Below are 19714 nucleotides of genomic sequence, written 5' to 3'. Positions count from 1 at the left end.
ATATATATATATATATATATATATATGTATATATATATATATGTATATGTATATGTATATATATATGTATATGTATATGTATGTATATGTATGTATATATATATATGTATATGTATGTATATATATGTATATATATATGTATATGTATGTATATATGTATATATATATGTATATGTATGTATATATATATATATGTATATATATGTATACATATATATATATAAACACATACTACATATGTGTGTATATGTATATACATGTGTATATACACACAGAGAGACATATATATATATATATGTGTGTGTGTGTGTGTGTGTGTGTGTGTGTGAAGACACAAAGTATCAAACAGCTTAAACATTTAGTGTGATCAGTTAACACATTTTACAGATTGGAGTCAAATAACTTCCAATTCTTTAGAACTCTCTTCTATGGAAGGAAAGCGCGCGTGCACACACACACAGGCACACACACCCAGACACACACACACACACATCAGTGCTTTGTAGATATACATAAAGGCAAAATTTGCTATTATATATTTTTATATGTGCATAGAATAACTTGGTCAATTCCATTCCATGATTACACTACTTTCCCATCCTTCCTCTTTCCCCATCAATTCTATTCTTCTACTCAACTTATTTTCCTTCTATTTTTATGAGATTTCCCTCCCTTTCCCTTCATTTTGGTCCAACTCCACATATGAGAAAAAAATATTTGACCTTTGACTTTTTTCAGTTGAACTTATTTCAATTAGCATGATGTTCATTTCTATCCATTGACAAGAAAATGCTATAATTTCATTCTTCTTTAGGGCTGAGTAAAATTACTTTGTGTATATATGCCACATTTTCTTTATCCATTCCTCTGTTGATGGTTTCATAAGAGGCACATAGATGATTACAGCAGCATTTTCTGGATATTAATAGTCCACTCAAGGATGCACAACTTATAAATTCAAACTAGAACTCAGAATAGATCTGTCTCTGAAGTCTTCTAAAAAATGTTATTTACAATGAAACACTTACTTTTTGACTAATGATTCTAATGTCTGTTACTGATCATTGACTGTGACATTAATAACACTCTATTAGTTCAAATCAGTGAATTAAAACTAATAAATGACATTTTAAAATTTCTTTGGGAAATAAACTATGCTTTTATAATTAGAGCATTGACTAAGAATTTAAACATTTTAGAAAACAACTGAAAATATGTGCTTTCCTTCCAAAGAAGAGAGTTCTAAAGAATTGAAAGTTATTTGATTCCAATCTGTAAAACGTGTTAACTAATCACTCTAAATGTTTAAGCTGTTTGATATTTTGTGTTTTCATAGTTTGAAAATATGCATTTCTAAATTTGCTGTTACTTCATATAAAATTTTCTTTAATATTTATTTATTGTCAAAACAACCTTCTCATCAAGGGGGTTGTAACTATGAAATGAACAGCTGAGAAAAAACTGAGAAGCCCATCTGACCCTCATATTTCTCAGTGGAATGATGCTTTCTGTACTAGAGTATCATAGGGAATGTAATTACAAACTTATGATGCCTGAGAATTCTTGACGCATCACTCTTAACTACATTATATAAATATCATTATGTAAATTTGCAAGTGCATGACTCTCAGATTAAGCTTTAGTGTCTTCTCAGGTGAAGTTATAGGTACTATCAGGGACTCTTAACATCTACATAGTTTGATGATGCAGCTACTCAAAAAATGAAATATAAATACTCCACAGATTCATATATGCCATTTTTCACTTCACTTCACCGTGGCTCTCAAAGTGTTATGCCAATAGATGTTCAAAGATGTTGAACCATCAACTATAAGTCAAAATTATTTGCTGAAGACCACAGAGATAATGCCATCAATAAAATGTGAAGGATGGTTAGGAGAAAACATAGGGGAAAATCTTCATGACATTGGACTAGACAATTTTTTTTTCAAATTTAATGCCAAAAGCATGGGCAACAAAAGCAAAATATACACAAGAAGTTTTATCAAAGTAAAATGGTTCTGCACGACAAAGGAAAAAACTAGAAGAGTGGACGGTCTATGTTATGGGAGAAATGATCCAAAAATAAATATCTGAAAAAGGGGTTACTATCCCAAATATGAGAAAAGTGACTCAATATGAAAAACGAATTACGGACTCAAAAAATGCTCTATGGGCTTAAACAATTTTAAATAGAAAAGAATAAAATAGCCAAAAGTTTCAATATCACCATTCCTCCAAAAAATAAAAATAAAAACATCACCTCACATATATTAGAATGGGCAATATTTAAAAAAAAATAAATAAATAAACTACCATATGATTCAGCAATTTCACTACTGTGTATACATATCCAAAGAAAAATAATGAAATCAGGATATGAAAAACATATCTGAATTCCCATATTCATTGAAGCATTATTCATGGCAGCAATATCATGGAATCAATAAAGGTTCCATCAGTATTTAAATGGATAAAGAAAATATGGCATATAAAAGCAATAGAATAGTATTTGACCTTGATAAAGAATGAATTTTTTCCTGTGTCACAACTTGCATAAATTTGGAGAACATAATATTAAGTGAAATAAAAACAAGGAACAGAAATACAAACATTATATGATCTCATTTATGTGAGGAATCTGAAAAAAAAATCTAACAGAGTAAAATGATCATTAACTGAGCTGGGAATTTGGAGGATTGGGGAGATATTAGTCAAAAAGGAAAAGTCAGGAGGAATAACATTAAGAGACATTGTACATCATAATGACTATGGTTACTAACAATATATTATATGCTTGAAAAATATTAATAATAGATTTCCCATGTTAACATAACAGAAAAAAAATGGTAGCTATGTGTCAGGAGCTACAAATAAATTACTGCTCTGAACTCCATAGCCTTGGACAGCTTGACTGCCACATGTGGGAATCTTTCCATGTGCAGGTGTAGAAAGGCATGCCCATTTGCAGGTAGCCATTGTTAGTGGGATCTATTCCATGCCTGGCATAGAATTTATGAGTTCAATCACTTTGAATTTAGATGCCTGCTAACCTTGGGTGAAAGAAATACCAGTGCACCCTTGTAGCCCTGAGGTGCCAGCTGCCTGGAGGAGGAAGAATTACTACCTAAGTGATAAGGCCCCCACCAGGCCAATTTCCCAAAGCTTCTTTCCTCTTGTTTATCTTAAAGAACCCTTCCATTGGAATTTCTCTGATGTGTTTCCCTATAAAATAAAGGTTGGTGGGCTTTCTCTCTTTGTTAAGAATCAGACCCATCAGGTCTTTTCCATTCATCAAGCCCCCACTTAAACTATTTTGAGTTCTTTGTTTTTATTTCTTAATACAATACTACTTCTTTAGACTTTTATTTTCAGCTGGCCCACACCTCTGCATGATTACTTATTTCCCTCCCTGAGCAGGATGCAGTGAGCTATGTAAGGTAATACACATGTTTAATGACTTGATTTAGCCATTCTACAATATACACACATATAAAAACACATCAAATAAAATAAATATGGACAATTTTTACTTATCAACTAAAAAATAAAGCATGTAAATATCAGTACTTGATTGGCATAAGGATCATACATAGAAGATTTCAGTTACAAATGTCTGTACCCCTCTGCCAAAAGACATTAAAGTATTTGATTATCATATATTCTAAAAGTGCATAAATGCTAGAAACTCATTATATTAAATCTCTAGTTAAAATTATGCCTGCATTATTCTCTCTTTTTAAACAAACACTGAATTAAAAAGTAAATTTTTGTATCAATATGGCTCCAGTATGAAATTTCAGTCAACGTCTATAGTTTAGGAATTGCAAACATTTTAAAGAAAAACAATTGCATGCTATTGGCTTTGTTGTGGGTCATTACAGTGATATATTCTTAGAAAATAATGCACCTTGGCAGTGAAGGTTGTCATGTTAATACAATGCCTAAATAAACATGCTTATTCTTGGAATTTCTATAAACCACAGTAAGTTGTATTTACATTCTTTTCTATACATAGGGAAGTTTATTGTGGAGAACAAAATAACTTTCTTTATAAACCAAAATGTTTTCCAATTCCTTTGATAGTCTCTTTAATTCAGTAATTTTTTTAAAGAAAGAATAATGCAGGCATGTTTTTTTTAACCTGTTTTATACAAATAATATTCTGTATAGGTTGTCAATTAGAGTGAAAATAAAAACTATTTTTTAAAAAAATAGAGAGCTGTGAATCATTCAAAAACAGAAAGATTACAGTAGACTTTTATAACTTATTTTCCTTCTCATTGAGTTGATTAAATATTGCTTTCAAAAATAGAAATGAACTATGTGAAAAAATTTCCATTGTGTGATAGACTTGGTAGTGACCAGTAGTGGAACATGGCTTATGCAAGTAATTTTCTAGAAAATTTAAATTTGAAACAGCTCTATAATTAGGCAGTGGAAAAAGTTCTACAGCTGAAAGTAGCAGTGCTATGCCAGAACACTCTCTTTCTTCCATACAATCCTAGGATCTTGAACTCAATTGTCAAGGCCAAATCAAGGCAACCATCCATTGGGATATTGAGGGAATTATCAGGATTGACTACCAGCATCTTCAACTTGACAGGACAATATTGGAGTGACCTATGGAGTAAACTGCAAAAGGCTATTAAGGAAAAGTCTGCTGATTGTCCATTCCCACCTAAGTTATCTAGGATGGCTAAAACAGTAGAATCTAACCATGCCCTGAAGACATAATTGGTAGTTACTTTACAGCAATTTAATAAATTGCCTAACAGCAAACAAAATCTGACTTTCAAGTATTTTCAGGATTTTAATACTGAGCAAAAAGTTAAAAAATTCTAATTAGGATCCCATTCTATCCCTAAAAAGGAAAGTTTCATTCACTGTAAAACATTCTAAAAAAAAAAAAAAAAAATTCCCATTTTTGCTTCCAAACTGGGAACATATTAAGTTAAAGATCAATTGCTACATGAAACAATGCAAATTTTAAACAAATAACCAGATTTAGGCAAAAGAACAAAAAAAGATACAAATTGTTGACGATGTCATTCTAACATTCTAAATGTGACAGTTATTAGAATCACACCAAAACATTACAACTTTTTTGTTATATCTAAAAGATTGTCATATAAAACTGTTTTATTTCAATTTTAAGAACAGATTAGAAAATACTTAAAATATACTTTCAATTCTCCAGGTGTGTGTGTAAAAGGAACTCTGAATTCTAAATCCAAACATTTGTCAATATACTCACGACAGTCATCAGGTTCATCAGATCCATCACCACAGTCATCCACAGTGTCACATTTCCACCAGAATGGAATGCATTTATCAGTTTTGCAACGAAACTTAAAAAAAAAAAAAAATGAAGAAGAATGCTGAAGAATCCAATATGTCTATTAAGGGTATCTCATGAGTGCAGTACGCCTAGTCTACCCACCCTCTTGCTGCAGATGTGAATGTTGGTAGTCAGAGAACCTTCTGCAATAGTAAATAAATGTTCAACAAATAGCAAAATGATCTGCCAGGAAAGTACATTGCTCAAGAAAACCCATTCGGACTCTGCACACAGACACTTCACTCACTGTGTTCCACAACAGCTCAGTTGAGCAGATGCTAAAGAGATCCTGTGGCCCCACAACCTAAAATATTTACTAACTTGACCTTTACAGAAAATTTGCCAAACACCAAATAGGGCAAAAAGGATCAGGAATATCAGGAAGAGACAGCACATGGAATTAATTTAGTTAATCTGAATTAATTTAATTGAATTGTGTTTCATTAAAAATTTGGGTAATTCTGTTAACATCTTCTGTTCCTGTGTTCTTTAGCCTCTGAAGAAGGAGCTGAGGATTATCTGGAGGTACCTTCCCAACTCTGTTGTGCTGTGGTTCCAGGAAAGTTCCTGAACATAGAAATACTGCCTTTACTCATAATGGTATTTGCTCCACATAAATATTAAGAATACTTCTTTAAGACAGTAGAGATTGATAGTTATTTTCAGCTTTTAAATAACTTTCTGTGTCTGACATAACATCCTCCCAACTATTATGTAAAAGCCTCTGTATATGCTTTTTTCTTTTAAAATATTTTTTTGGTTCTTTTTAGATGTAAATGACAGTAGAGTGTATTTTGACATATTATACATACATGTATTTATAACTTATTCTAATTAGGATCCCATCCTTGCAGTTGTACCTGATGTGGAGTTTCACTGGTGGTGTGTTCATATATGAACATAGGAAAGTTATGTCTGATTTATTCTACTGTCTTTCCTATTCCCATTCCCCTCCGTTCCCTTCATTCTCCTTTCCACATAATAAGGGTGGGGAGGGAAGAATAAAAGCTTGGTAGTATTGTTAAGTTTAACAGACCTGAACTATTAAGAATTCTAAAGCTAAGAATGCTGTAAGATAACCTCCTGTGACCTACAGAAGAACTCTCAGCTCTGCTGGAGCCTACCTACCCAATGCCTCCCACCAACATATTAGGTAAATGCATCTGTTTGATTTGTGACTTTCTTTTATTCACTGACTGTAACAGTTCATGTAATGACTTCCACAGTGGAGCATTTTATTCAGGGTAACATGAAACATGTTCCTGGGCCTTTGTCATTCACATTTGACTCAGAATAAGCTATCTCATTTCCTCTGGGGCAGAAGCTGTGTTTGCATCAAAAGTTGCATACTATTTTCATAAAGAAGGCCATCTGAACCCAAATTCATTCACTGAGCCAATGTAAAATACTACCATTCCTATCAAATTCACTAGTGGCCAATTGTATATAGTAAAAAAAAAAAAAAAAAAAAAAAAAAATCCAATTTATTCCTTAGTGATCTCTGACCAAAAATCAATTTCTTTCTTAAAAACATTCAAGCAGGAAAATCTGAAGATAATCATACTTCTATACAGACAATCATGTATGTGAAGTAGTTATAATTAAACAACTCATTTAAAATTGTTAAAACCAAGCACTAAATTAATTTTAGTCAATTTATTCTTGTATCATTAAGTGATTCCCCTTCTTCATTTCAATAACAATTCAGTGAAAAGCATGCATTATAATATTCATCTGGCACTGAAAACATTAGTTTGATAATTTTCTAAAAGTTATTAATTTTCTTTTTGAAGTGTTTATGCTGTAATTCCCACACAAGTGAAGAGCTGGCATTTATCTTAGCATGTTATATAGAACAAAAATTTGCAATAGAAAACTGTAACCTTGGTTCCATTATCAGTGATAAAAATGGATTAGCAATCCAAGAGTTTGTTCATTTAAAATACTGCTATTTTCTTCAAGTGAGAGAGAATTTGATGTTAGCTTTTGCTGTAACAGTCTGGATGGCAAGGAAGTGATTCAGGATACAATTACATTAAACATAAGAGTGGATTTTTCTTCCAGTAGCAAGGTGGAAGGAATAGAGCACAATGAATCCAAGGGGAGATCTGACGATTCAACTGATTTTCTCATATTTGCTTAGCCTGTGGTCATGTCTGTTGTGGTTTTTCATAAATTACCAGAGGGAAAAAATTACCTTTATAGATAGTGACTGTCTGGGGATATGAGGCTGAATCTGAAAGCAATTGCCCTGAACATTAAATATTTCCAGTCATTACAGTATATCAAAGCACATTAGTAAGCGGATTTCAAGTCTCCTGTGCATCATCTTTAAAGCATTCCCAATCACGATTGGAAAAATATCTAAACTATGTCATTTTAAAATTTATTAAATATGCCTGAGTTAAACAAATGCCAACTATTAGAATTATAGATGACATGATTATTGCTCCCCATTTCATTTTTAATAAGTACATAAAATGGTTTTTTGAGTTAAGAGAAGCCAGGGTAAAATATACTTATGCTAACTATTCATACTAATCAACATTTTATTGTCTGAAAAAGACTTCTTCTATTTTGTGTCTGGGGTTCACTTTTTCATACTTAAATATAGTAACTTTAAAAAGACTAATGCTAAATACAAAACATTCTTCATGGTAAATGTTCTCTAAGACTAATATCTTAGTAAAACAAATTTTAAACTGTAATTACTACCCACAAAAAAAAAGAGCCATAAAGAGACTACAAATATATATGTCTTAGTATGACGATAAAAATACAAATCTACCTATGGTGAGGTACAGTTGAAACATGAAGGCTCTCCACATAAAAGATAACTAAAGTCATTCTAAAATTGACTGTTTCTGATTAAAATTATTTAAATAAAATGCCTATAATCACCAGTGTTATAAGAATTGGATTTAATTTTGTTTTTACCAGATTCTCAGATTATGTTTTTAATTTTAAGAAAATTATTGGTGTGATTTGCCTGTTTTTCTAAAACTCTATAGTAGTTAGGAACACATCATTGGAAGCAATCGTAAGATGATAAAACAATCCTTAGTAACAATACATTTAAAACAACAATTTTTCATCAAAGTATTTAATGGTATGATTCTGAAATATCTAGATTCACTTTATTTAAATATATACCTCTCTAAAAATTGTGCTTCTATAAATTGGTTGTTCTCTGAGAAGTTAAAAAGCATAGCTTTTTGTTTTTCCTCATCTGATCAGAAAGGAATTAGAGGTAAATATGTACATAAAGCAAACACTTGCAGAGATAACTACTAATGGGTTATCTCCAATGGATTGTATTAGTAGTATTTTTTTCTTAAAGAAAAAAAAATGAAATGATAACATTTTTTTAAAGAAGTATGGCTATAAACAGAATTATTTGTTCTGTCTTGCTATATTTTTATACTCATTATTAACACTAATGAAGGTACTTGAAAATTATAAATATTTAGTGTAATTTTTTATATGAATAATATTTTGGAGTTTCCTGAGGTTTTCATTTAACTGACTGATCAGATGTTCTGGGCCTTGGATAAATATAATTATAGTTTTTTACAAAATATTTTGAAAAGTTTTTTTCATTTTACATTTGTGGTAAGGCCAATGCCTTAGTACCTGTGTCTTTCTGTTGGAGATGCTCAACTGTGTTTCAAAATATCTTCTAGTCTACTCTATTTTCAGTTGGCCATTATGGCTTACCATAGTACATTGTGGCTACAGGGGGCATGGTATCTCCCAAGTCAGCACAAATCATGGAGCCTCAGGGATGGGCCTCAACAGACTGACTCAGAGATCTCACCAGAGAAAGGGACCAAAGATTGTTTCAGAATAATCTGGAAGTTAAAAATCTGCTAAACTAAATAACATTAATGAGACTTATATTTTAAAATTAAAGTGATATGATTTTGCGCTTAATTAGTTTACGGATGCTATACCTCATAGTGACTTTAATTTTCAGTTCTTTAAAAGGATGTATTTTTTTTTTAAAAAGAAAATACTCAGGGAGTTATAAGTAGAACAACACAGTATGAAGAAAGAAGCCTGTGACCTCTGCATTGAGCTAGACATCAGAACCTCCTGACAGCAGGCCACACCGATTGCACCCATATTCTTCTCAGGGTATTCCAGTTGCTGTAGAGGGCAAGTTGTATAACAACAATCATTATGTACCAGGAACCTTTCCCATTTAATCTTTATAACAAGGGACTGAACATATTATTGCTATTGTTTCAATGTCGCCTCCAAAACTCATATTGAAATTTGTCATTTTATAATATGGGGAGGCAGGACCTTTAAAACATTACATAAGATCATACGGCTTCAATCTTATGAATAGATTATGTGTTTATCTGTCTGGGGAATGGGTTAGTTTTCCAGGGAGTAGCTTGGTTTTGAAGCAAGCAGTCTCACATGTGTCCTCTTGCCATTCCCTCCTGCTGCCCACTCCCACTTGCTTTCACTAGATGCAGCCCTTCCATCTTGAAATTGAAAGCCTCCAAAATTGTGACAGAAATTTTGGTTCTTTATAAATTACCTTGTCTGTGTTATTCTGTTAAATATCAGACTTAATACAATTATCATCCCATTGAAAAGATGAGAAAATTGAGGTACCACAAAGTTAGGTAACAACCCCAGGTTATCCAGCCAGTTTAGAGCAGTCAGGATTATGATCCCTATGAGTTTGGCTTTAATCTGTGCTCTTAGCCACTACAAATGCTGACCCCCGGAAAAGCCAGATATCCTTCACTTTTTATGTGTGATACAGTTCTAATCTGAGAAGCAGGCTGAGTTAGCATTCGCTTCTCTATTTTGAACTTAAACTCTAAGAGAATTAACGCTCTTGACATGAAGCCATGACTAGTAATTGGAAAAACAGCATATTCAAAGCATCAGATTACAAGACTAAACTAATGAAAACAAACAAACAAAAACAAAAACAAAAACAAAAACAAATTGAGGCTTATTTAACAATTTTATCCCAAACAAGATAGTTATTCAAATGTAGCAAAGTGCCATTTAATAATATTTGTGACTATTGTCTGCAATTTGAAAATAATAAAATTAAATTCATGTAACTACCATTATGTACATAAGTTTTTCGGGAAAATATTTTTTAAAAAATTAAAGTTTGAAAGATGAAATAGAGGTTTCAGAAGGGAACCATTTTAATAATTTTTAATTTTTAAAAATCTGAAGAATTATTCTGTATCTAACTCATCTTTTCCATGTCACCATGTCTGAGGAATGGGAGAGATGTGGAGTAGATTCATAAAATTTGTTTATTTAAACTCCACACACCCTTGTTTACCCTGTGCTTCAATCATCTTGTCTTCTTAAATTATGTGAAATATCTGATGCTTCTACTAGGTCCATTTAAGATTTGAGCATTATTCTGCATGGATCTGTGTAAGAATGGTTTTTAGTTTTGTTTGGTTCTTTTTGACCTCCATGTCCTAGTGCTTCCATAGTTCCATTTTGAAAATATGCATTACATGGTTTCTTTCTCTACTCTGTGATCATTTCTACAAGGTGTAGAATGAACATTCATTCCATTCTAGACAACAACACAAAAAAAATAATAACGCTACAAAAATGGTATAAGCACATAAGCAAACTCATCAAAAACATTTATAATAACTTGCCCATACATCCCATGAGATGATTTCCAGACCTCCACTCACCTGACTAGCTGTACAATTGGATAGACAAGTCCTGTTATCAGCTGCAAGATAAAAGTTGGTGGGACATGCACAGGTGTGAGTCTTTCCAGGTGCTAGGAGGCACAAATGACTGCAACCACCATTGTTTATCATGCAGAGATGTTTTGAGACTACAAATGAGAAATAAACAACAAAATAAAATAATCAAGACAAATTGTATAACATGGGAATAAAGATAAGACTTTTAATCTCCATAACTTAAATTTAAATAAATCTTTGTAAGCAAGAACTCATCAATATTATGAATATGTTTATTATAAATGCTACTCATTGTCCAATAATATTAATTTCATATTAAATACATTTAAAGATTCTTTCTATAAAAACAAGCATATTAGTAGCAAACAAATTTTTCATTAAATAGATACCATTAGCACTGTGGATGAAGACATACATGTTTAAAAATACAAATGTAAAATAAAACAGTGAAACAATGCTTTATAACCAATAGTGTAGGAACTTTGCTTTCTAGTCCAGATATGTATTGTCAATAAAATTATCAAAACTTTTCCCACAAGATCTGATACAATTTCTATTGGAAATACTCTTGAGTAAAATTGATTTGTCATTTTTAGAACCTTAGCGTTCTTATAATTATACATATGTATATATATAATTATATATGTATGTATATATTATAAGTATATACATGTATATATACATTTCCTTCTATCCAACATTCTAGAAATTACAAATCCTATAAATATGTTGTAAACAAATTATTTCAAGTATGTAATTTTCACTTTTCTGACTATGTGTTATTGCCATTTCAGCTTAATATGTTTTGAACAAACCAATAATTCTTTGTGCTATTATTGAGCTTCTAATCATATCCCTTAATAGCAGTACTTGATATCAGCTGAATTCATCATATAAAATAACACTAAAATGTATAATCTGGTCATCTTTCTCAAAACAAAATTACACTTAACCTTGAAAGAATAAAAAATGGAATGTTACTGAAAGATGTTGATGCATTTATGGAAATCATGGAAAGAATAATTACCATCAGGTTGTCTATAAGAATGATACACCTGGATATCTGTGATGGCATGCCATGAGTTAATCAGTGAGAGTCTGTCTGCTCCCGAGGTTTTATGGGCACGGCTGAGTGACTTGGTTTTCCCATCAGTCCAGTAGATGTAGTCTTCAAACAATGTTAGTGCAATCACCCCTGGAATATCTTGATTAGGGACTGTAATAGGAGATGGTAAGATTAATGTTCAGTCTTGGAAGACTGCCAGTTAAAATATTCAATACTACATGGGCTGACAGATACAACTGCTACAGAACTTCATGTGAATAATTGCTGTGACAGCCTGTCAGGTCTGCAAGGTTCTTTATTACTGGTTAAGAGAATGCAAGAAAGGGCTCAGGAGTTCACTTTGCTCAGATTTAGCTTGGTTCAACCTCTGGGAAGAAAATAAAAATAAACCTGCTCACCATTAGTGGAAGGCTGCTTCACCAGAAACAAAGAGCATCCAACATTTTAAAATTCAAAATTGGGAGAATATATATATATATATCTCCAGTTGTTCTTAAATAAAATCCTAATCCTAAAATCTAAAGGTCATTGACCAATTCTCTTCTACATTTAAAATTATTAAATTAAATATCAAGAATGAAATGTGTCTGCTACCTAGAAATTGACTACTATGAAACTACTATAAATCATTTAAGTCATTGAGGTTTTATGAGCTTTTTTTTTTTTTTTTACCTGCAAGGTGAGCTAAGGGTAGAAGTGTGGCAGATAACAAAACATTACACAGATTTAAGAGTTGTAAACTCTTTAGTTACAGGTTAAAAATTATAATTATGCCCTCATTATAGGCATGAACAATGAATTGAGCATCACAAAAGTGATTTATATTTCCTTCAAGAGATTACAGGGTCCTATCAGGCAAATAAGATGTAATAAACCCTGTTTCATGTTTTAGGGTTAAATGATTTTACATAGTTTTATAATTTACTTTGTGCTTCCAGTTTCTCAAAACTAAGAAATAATAGAATTCAGAAGATAGAAATTCTCCAATATATAAAAACATTATAATAACTTTTTCTGTATTTTCAAATTTACTTTTTAATATTTCTAAGTGTTTTAATGAAAGATAATCTATGACTCCAGTAATATGTACTTTTTTATTATGTAGATTTTGATAATTGAGAAGGAATGTTTAGATTTGACTGCTCAGTTCCAACTGAATTTGCTGATTTTAGGGATTTGCAGCCTTATTTTCAAAATGCTGAGGAAATTTATTTTAAATCTATTGATTTGTTATGTTTATTATGTCAAATGTGATCAGATAATTCACTATAATTCAGATAAAGTAGACATACAATGAATTAAATGGTAAACCTTTAAATAGATGGTGAATTATTTTATTGACCGTTCTTAACATCTAGCCAGAAATATACCCCAGACTGGATAATATGCATATGATGAAAGAAAAACTTAAAATATTCAGATGTGCACACTTGATACGTTTTGAATTTGACATAAACATCCAGATGTACACACTTACTCATTTGTGTACTCTTATTAACATGGAGCAAACACTAAAATGATAAGTGGAGTTGGATAGAATGAAAGGAATAGTTTACCATTATGAATCATTTTTAAGCTATTGATACAAATTATTTCCCTCTCTTTTTTATTCTAGATATAAAAATAAATGCCACAAAAAAAAAAAATTAACAATTGGGTGGATCATGGGGATGGGTGATCATTATGAGTTTTTAACCCTTATATGTATGTTGGGAAACTGGGGAAAAAATTGTAAAAAATTATGAGGTGCTGAAACATACTGAATTTGTATATCTTTAGATGCAAAGGAAGTAATTTCATCATTAAATATGGGCACAAAAATCAATCATTTCTTTTTAAACTCAGTCCTTGAGAGATTCAATTAATTTCTGTGAAAAATGTAAAATCATTCTAAGAATTTGCCAATTAGCATTTCAAAAATAGCAGTCTTTGCAACTATTCAGCAATAACTGTAGCTGATATTTATTAAGCACAGACTTCAGAACTAGGCCAGTGCCTCTCCAAGTGTTTGGAGGTTCTTGTATCATATAAAAAGTATTAACAGGTGCAAATATCAATAGTTTTGAGGTTGAGAATTCTGCACAAGGATATTGACTTTATGTGCCTTAATTCATTTAGTATTTCCCAAAACTCTACTTACTGTAAGATAGTGGACTTCTCTTTGCAGTTGAGAAAACTAAAATTTGGAAAACCTAATAAAGGTGAGTCGAAAACATTAGTAAATGAAGGTAGTGGCATTTGAATCTAAGACAGTATCTCTGGCTGCTAGTTTTAATCCCTTCACCATCCTAGCTGAAGAAACCCAACTAAGTAGACTACATAAAGTAATGGGAAAATTACATAAACAACCTATTAAACACAGTTTATTTAGTGTCTTGGTTGCAATTGCATTGTTATTTTTTCTAGACATGGGACAATTTATGTACGTAAAAACCCTCCACCCATCAGAAACTCATGTTATGAAAAAATGATAACTTAAAGGAAATCAGAAAAGTTAATTCTTACTTCAGAAAAATAGTACATAGATGAATGTACCAAGTACGTATAAAAAGTCAGGTTAAAGTGAGGAAAATTAGTCTATTTGCCCAAAGGGACCATCTGTTTGTTTCAACTCCTTGTTTGATGTTGGCAGAGAAGAACAGGACTGATACTAGCAGCTTTGGAATCCCATTCCAGGTCTGCTCATTTGGTAAACATGCTTACTTCCTGAACAACATCAAACACAACCACCAGAGTATTTGTCCTAGAGAAAAACTAAAAATATCAACACGGACAATCCTAGACCCATACATATGACACACCCTGGCTCCATCTGTCCAAGCTCTTTTAATACCACAAGCAACACCAATGGAAATCAGGCAAAACAAAAGAAACCAAAACAAATGAAAATCTTCACATAATGCCGCCCCCCACCCTTTTTTTTTTTTTTTTTTTTTTTTTTTGCTATTTAGCTTATAACTTAGCAGTATGTTTCATTTCCTCCTTAGGGACCTAAATCTCTTCAAGAAGAGTTAATTGACTATCTGCTTAAGTTTCTGTTAAAAAAAAAAAAAACAACTTATACTAACTGTTCAATGATAAGTATAAATAAATAAAAGTATTTTCCTTTTTTTAAAATTTTCTATCAACATATGAAGAGTACAATCTACATAGCGATTAAATGAAAAAAATATGTTCTGGGCTAAAATGTCATTTATTTACATACAAGAAACTTTTCTCATTCTGAAATAATAGAAAGAAAACAAAATAATTGGTTTTGGTTGTCTATTCATTTTTACGTTACGCACATTTATATATACATGTGATATATGTCTTTATCTACTATGTATGCATGTACTTATGTGTAGCAATATGTCACACATAGAAATACATAACAGCAGCAATACAGATATATTACAACATAGTATGACAGTAAGTGGAGATGACAAACATGCAGTGTGATGGTTCAAGAGGAATACTGCATAAACTCTAACACTGAGATGTGGCTGATTTTACGGGAATAAGTAAGTAATCAGTGTTTTCTCAAAATGATGATACCTATATTTCTAAGAAAAAATATTACAATGATATTCCCATGTAAGACTCTATTTAGTTAATTAAAAGAAAAATGTGAAGAGTAAATTTAAGGAACCTTTTATTTACAGGTATCCTGTAGACACATGCAAAAAAGAAAATTAGAACTGCTGGGAAAGCTGTAGTTTAACAGCTACTTATCATATATATAAAGCCTATTTTAAAGCTGCTTACTGTAGTTATGCCTCTGCTCTATGTAACAGCATTATTTATTGTACTGTTTCGAGCATTTTACTCAAGCACTAGTTTCCTAATTTTCATCTCATAGACTGTATATGTCAGAAGAAGGGAGTTGATATTTGGCAAAATCATCATATCATCATCATCATCATCATCATCATCAAGGAAATATTCTCTTGTGGAGTTTCTCCCTTTTAGTCAGGTTGGCTGGCATCCTGCTAAGGCTTCATGGTTAATGTGACAGACAGAAGAGGGGGTAACCCAGAGCATGCTCTTTTCTGAAGTGCTGCCTCTAAACCAGAGACAGCCTATCTGAATATGCCTGATGAGTCATTTCTTTGAATAGTATTTATCATGCCAAATAAGTACCTTCCTGGATAACCTCATTCTAATTTTACATTTTCACTAATATAGAGCAAAAGTGTACAAGAACCAGAGGTCTCGTCTTTTGTTGAGTTGAAATTTCATTGTGTTATAGAAGGGCATAATACTGGGATACCAACAGAAGGGACATGAATTTGCACAGTGGATTAGTACTTAGACATTTTATTAGTGATATCCATTTTTTTCTCCAATTTCTCTTCCAAGGTTTATGTTTAGGATCCAAGTGATATTTCCAAATAATGATTTATGGCCAGTGATTACTGGAATTTATTACTTAAAATGTCTATAAAGACTTTCCAATACTTTCAAATGTAAAACATATAATTTACAGAATGCAAACATTATATTCTATAATTATTTTTATGATGAAATAAAGATAAATAAATAACTAGAGTGTAGAATTGATTTGTTATGAGTTGTTACATTGTATTTGGAAGAAAATACTTAAACAAATTGTGATACTTTATGGTCAAACTGAACTTTGATATAAAATTGACAATGAAAGATTAATCTCCCAAGACTTTAAAATTAACAAGACCACCAATTTAAACATTAATTTTTTTCTACTTTGTAAAATATATTTTAAGACTTCAATTTTTTTCATTCTTGATGCCCTTACCCCAATAAAAGTTCATATATTCTCAAAATCAAAAACTATTTGAATTTTTCTCCTTTAAACAAGCATTCTACCTATGAGTTTGTTGTTTGTTGTTTTTCTTTTTTTGTTTATTTCTTTTTTGTACATACCAGGCAAGGGTTCTATGGCTATCTTATATCATCAGCCCTTTTCTCCTTGTTTTGAATATCTTCAGTCTCTTTTGAACAAGTCACAGTTCCAGCAATAAACAGAAAACACACCTTCAAATGATAATTGAAAAATTTAATATTGAAATTATTTATAGAGGTATGGTCCTATCTAAAGGACCAATTACCGATTATTTTTCCTAGATCTTTTGCCAGAACCTGGTGAAAAAAATGTAGCTGAGAGAAAAAAGTCACTCAACAAGAAGAGTAGCCATTGGCGGACGAACTCAGTCATTGCTAAATCACTGTGGTTGGGCTGGAAGGAAAGGGGGTGGAATAATATTGAAACTTCCCCTTTGTCCACCACCTAATGTTCTGCCAGTGCATCCCACAGAATAAAGTCTACTTAAGACCAGAAGGGAAAAGAGCCTGGGTGATGTAAATCATAGCAACCAGCCTTCCAGCACCTGGAACAGGGCAAAAGAAGCAAAGATGGGAAAATAAGATTCCCTGCAATTAAAATTCCTTATATTTTTTTATGTTGCATATCCCCCCCCCCCCCCCCCCCCCCCCCATGGATCAAAGCCATCAATGACACCATTCCCTTGGCAATATGGTACAAATGATTTAGCCTGACTAGAGCACCTACTGTCTTCAGAAAAGACTAGAGCACCTTTGTTTTGAGAGAACCTATCACTAACATTTTTCCCTGATATGCTTACAAAAGGATAATAGCACACATAAATAGGGAAGCTGGGGGTGACTAAAATAGCAAAACACACACACACACACACACACACACACACACAAAACATAAAAGGAATACATGAAACAAAGAAAAACAACCATCACTGAAGAAAACAAGGTGAGATTAAATGAAGACTATAAAACTCTATAGGCTAGGACAAAACTGCAAAGGCTTAGACTGTGGTAACAAAGTGGGTCATCATGCCAGAGAAAATGGAAGACAGAGGTCAGTAGGTGGAAGACAGTGGTCAGTGGATGTGGGTGGATAATGGTCTCTCATTTACAAAAAAACAACAGAGTAGAGTGGGTGGGTGGGAAAATAGCCAGGGTATACTAATCTTCAGAGAATGACTGCTGAGCCAGTAGCTTTAGTTACAAACACCACAAGAAAACAGTGTGCTTTATGTAATCTCAGAGCCAAGGACATCTGTTCTTTGTCAGTAATTATGTCTCCTTCAGCTTTGCTTGCAGATTTTTTTTAAATAATTTTTTCCTCTGAACCATCAACAGTAAGCTACAAGATGTTGCATTTATTGTTATCCTCTATAGCCATTTTGCCTGCCTACTCTAATGCAATTGTGCTTAATGGTAATGAGTAGTACCAAAAATAGATTTTCAGGCAAATGGATTCAAAATTCATTGTTTAAAATGAATAGCAGTATTAAGAGATGACAGGAACACTCATAATAGATAATATTTCCAAATATTTTTATAGACTATTGAAAAGATATTTTTCCAATAAAAAAGATCATGGTTCTTCAATGTCGTGCTAGGGAAGAAAAACAATGTTCTTTCATTCAATATACATCATATGGCATAGCTGATCTAAGCTAATACCACCTATTACAAGAGACTGCCTTTTCTATATTGATACTTGATCAAAGGACCAAACTAAAGTCCTGTGTCTCTCTATAGTGTGGTAATTTGTATTACCGCATTACTATTTTTTGAAATGCATCACTTTTATGAAGGCAATATTAAAAATGAATACAGTATTTAAGTCACTATTAAAAAGGCCTAAGTAATTCATGCTCCATATTTTTGTGACATTTCTTGCATCATTTTGTCCACCTTCTCACCTCAAATAATATATACTTTCTATGTCATCTAGAAATATTACTGTTATCACAACTCAGTTCTTCCCTCCATCTCACCTATTTTTAAATTAACACAGTAGGAAGTCAGATGTGGCTATTTCAATAATTTAACATCTAAAAGGAATAATGCTGTTAATGAATGTGGACTTAGGTGAAGTTATATAAAGTGTTTAGAGCAGACTGTGAAAATGAATTCTGAGAACTAGACTTTTCCTGGAAATATCATCTCTTGAAATGACATTGCTTTCCATTCTTTGAAGTAAGCAAAGCAACACTTTTTGATGCACTGTGTAAAGGGATATTTCTGTTACTGTGAAATTCTGAGGGCCTTTCTATTGCTGATACCAACCTTCACAGGCTCTTGGAAATATGTTTTCTGAGCCTGGCTTTCAGTATATATCATAAGTATAAGATTCATGATATTCTACACACATGTGCCTTAGGAATATCTTTGTTAAAAAAATCCTAAAGAAAACTGAAGATGATAAAGAGTACTTTGTCATTGAACAGATACCAAGTACAGGCATTTACATGAATGAAGCATCCGGCCTTCTAACATTTGTGCAAATAAATATGCTTGTAGGATAAAAGCAGAGAGGAGTGTAATACATTACAAGCAAATGAGTTCTAGGGAGTCTTAGCTATAAATAGGGGTAAGTAATGGAATTGATAGGCTATCCTTCTCTGCTCCAGTTTCAACCTCAGTCAATTCACATTAAGAAATGTACAGAAGCCCTATTCTGTGCAAAAGAGCATTGACCGATAGTGTAGCAAAGGAATTACCTAGATTGGGGAGTAACTGGACCTGAGGTGAGTCTACTGATCCCCAATCTACTCCTCCTGTGTGCATATTACAATATCTCAT

At 32.1% G+C, this 19714-nt stretch overlaps 1 protein-coding gene across 1 annotated transcript in view; it reads right to left on the bottom strand.

Annotated features, from left to right (window-relative positions):
• Positions 1–19714, bottom strand: part of Lrp1b (LDL receptor related protein 1B) — a 1856415-nt gene that overhangs the window by 213923 nt on the left and 1622778 nt on the right. The window contains exons 61-63 of the mRNA XM_058585368.1: positions 12086–12274; positions 11041–11189; positions 5258–5351 (exon numbers count right to left, since the gene is read on the bottom strand). Coding sequence (XP_058441351.1) covers positions 5258–5351; positions 11041–11189; positions 12086–12274 — 432 coding nt within the window. The remainder of the gene's footprint in view (positions 1–5257; positions 5352–11040; positions 11190–12085; positions 12275–19714) is intronic.

The sequence above is a fragment of the Marmota monax genome, unplaced genomic scaffold (assembly GCF_021218885.2).
Source record: "Marmota monax isolate L192 unplaced genomic scaffold, Marmota_monax_Labrador192_F-V1.1 WCK01_AAM20220418_F8-fsc00034, whole genome shotgun sequence".
Taxonomy (NCBI): Eukaryota; Metazoa; Chordata; class Mammalia; order Rodentia; family Sciuridae; genus Marmota; species Marmota monax.
Note: the sequence above shows the minus strand (reverse complement) of the source record. Positions and strands in the feature narration are given on the sequence as shown.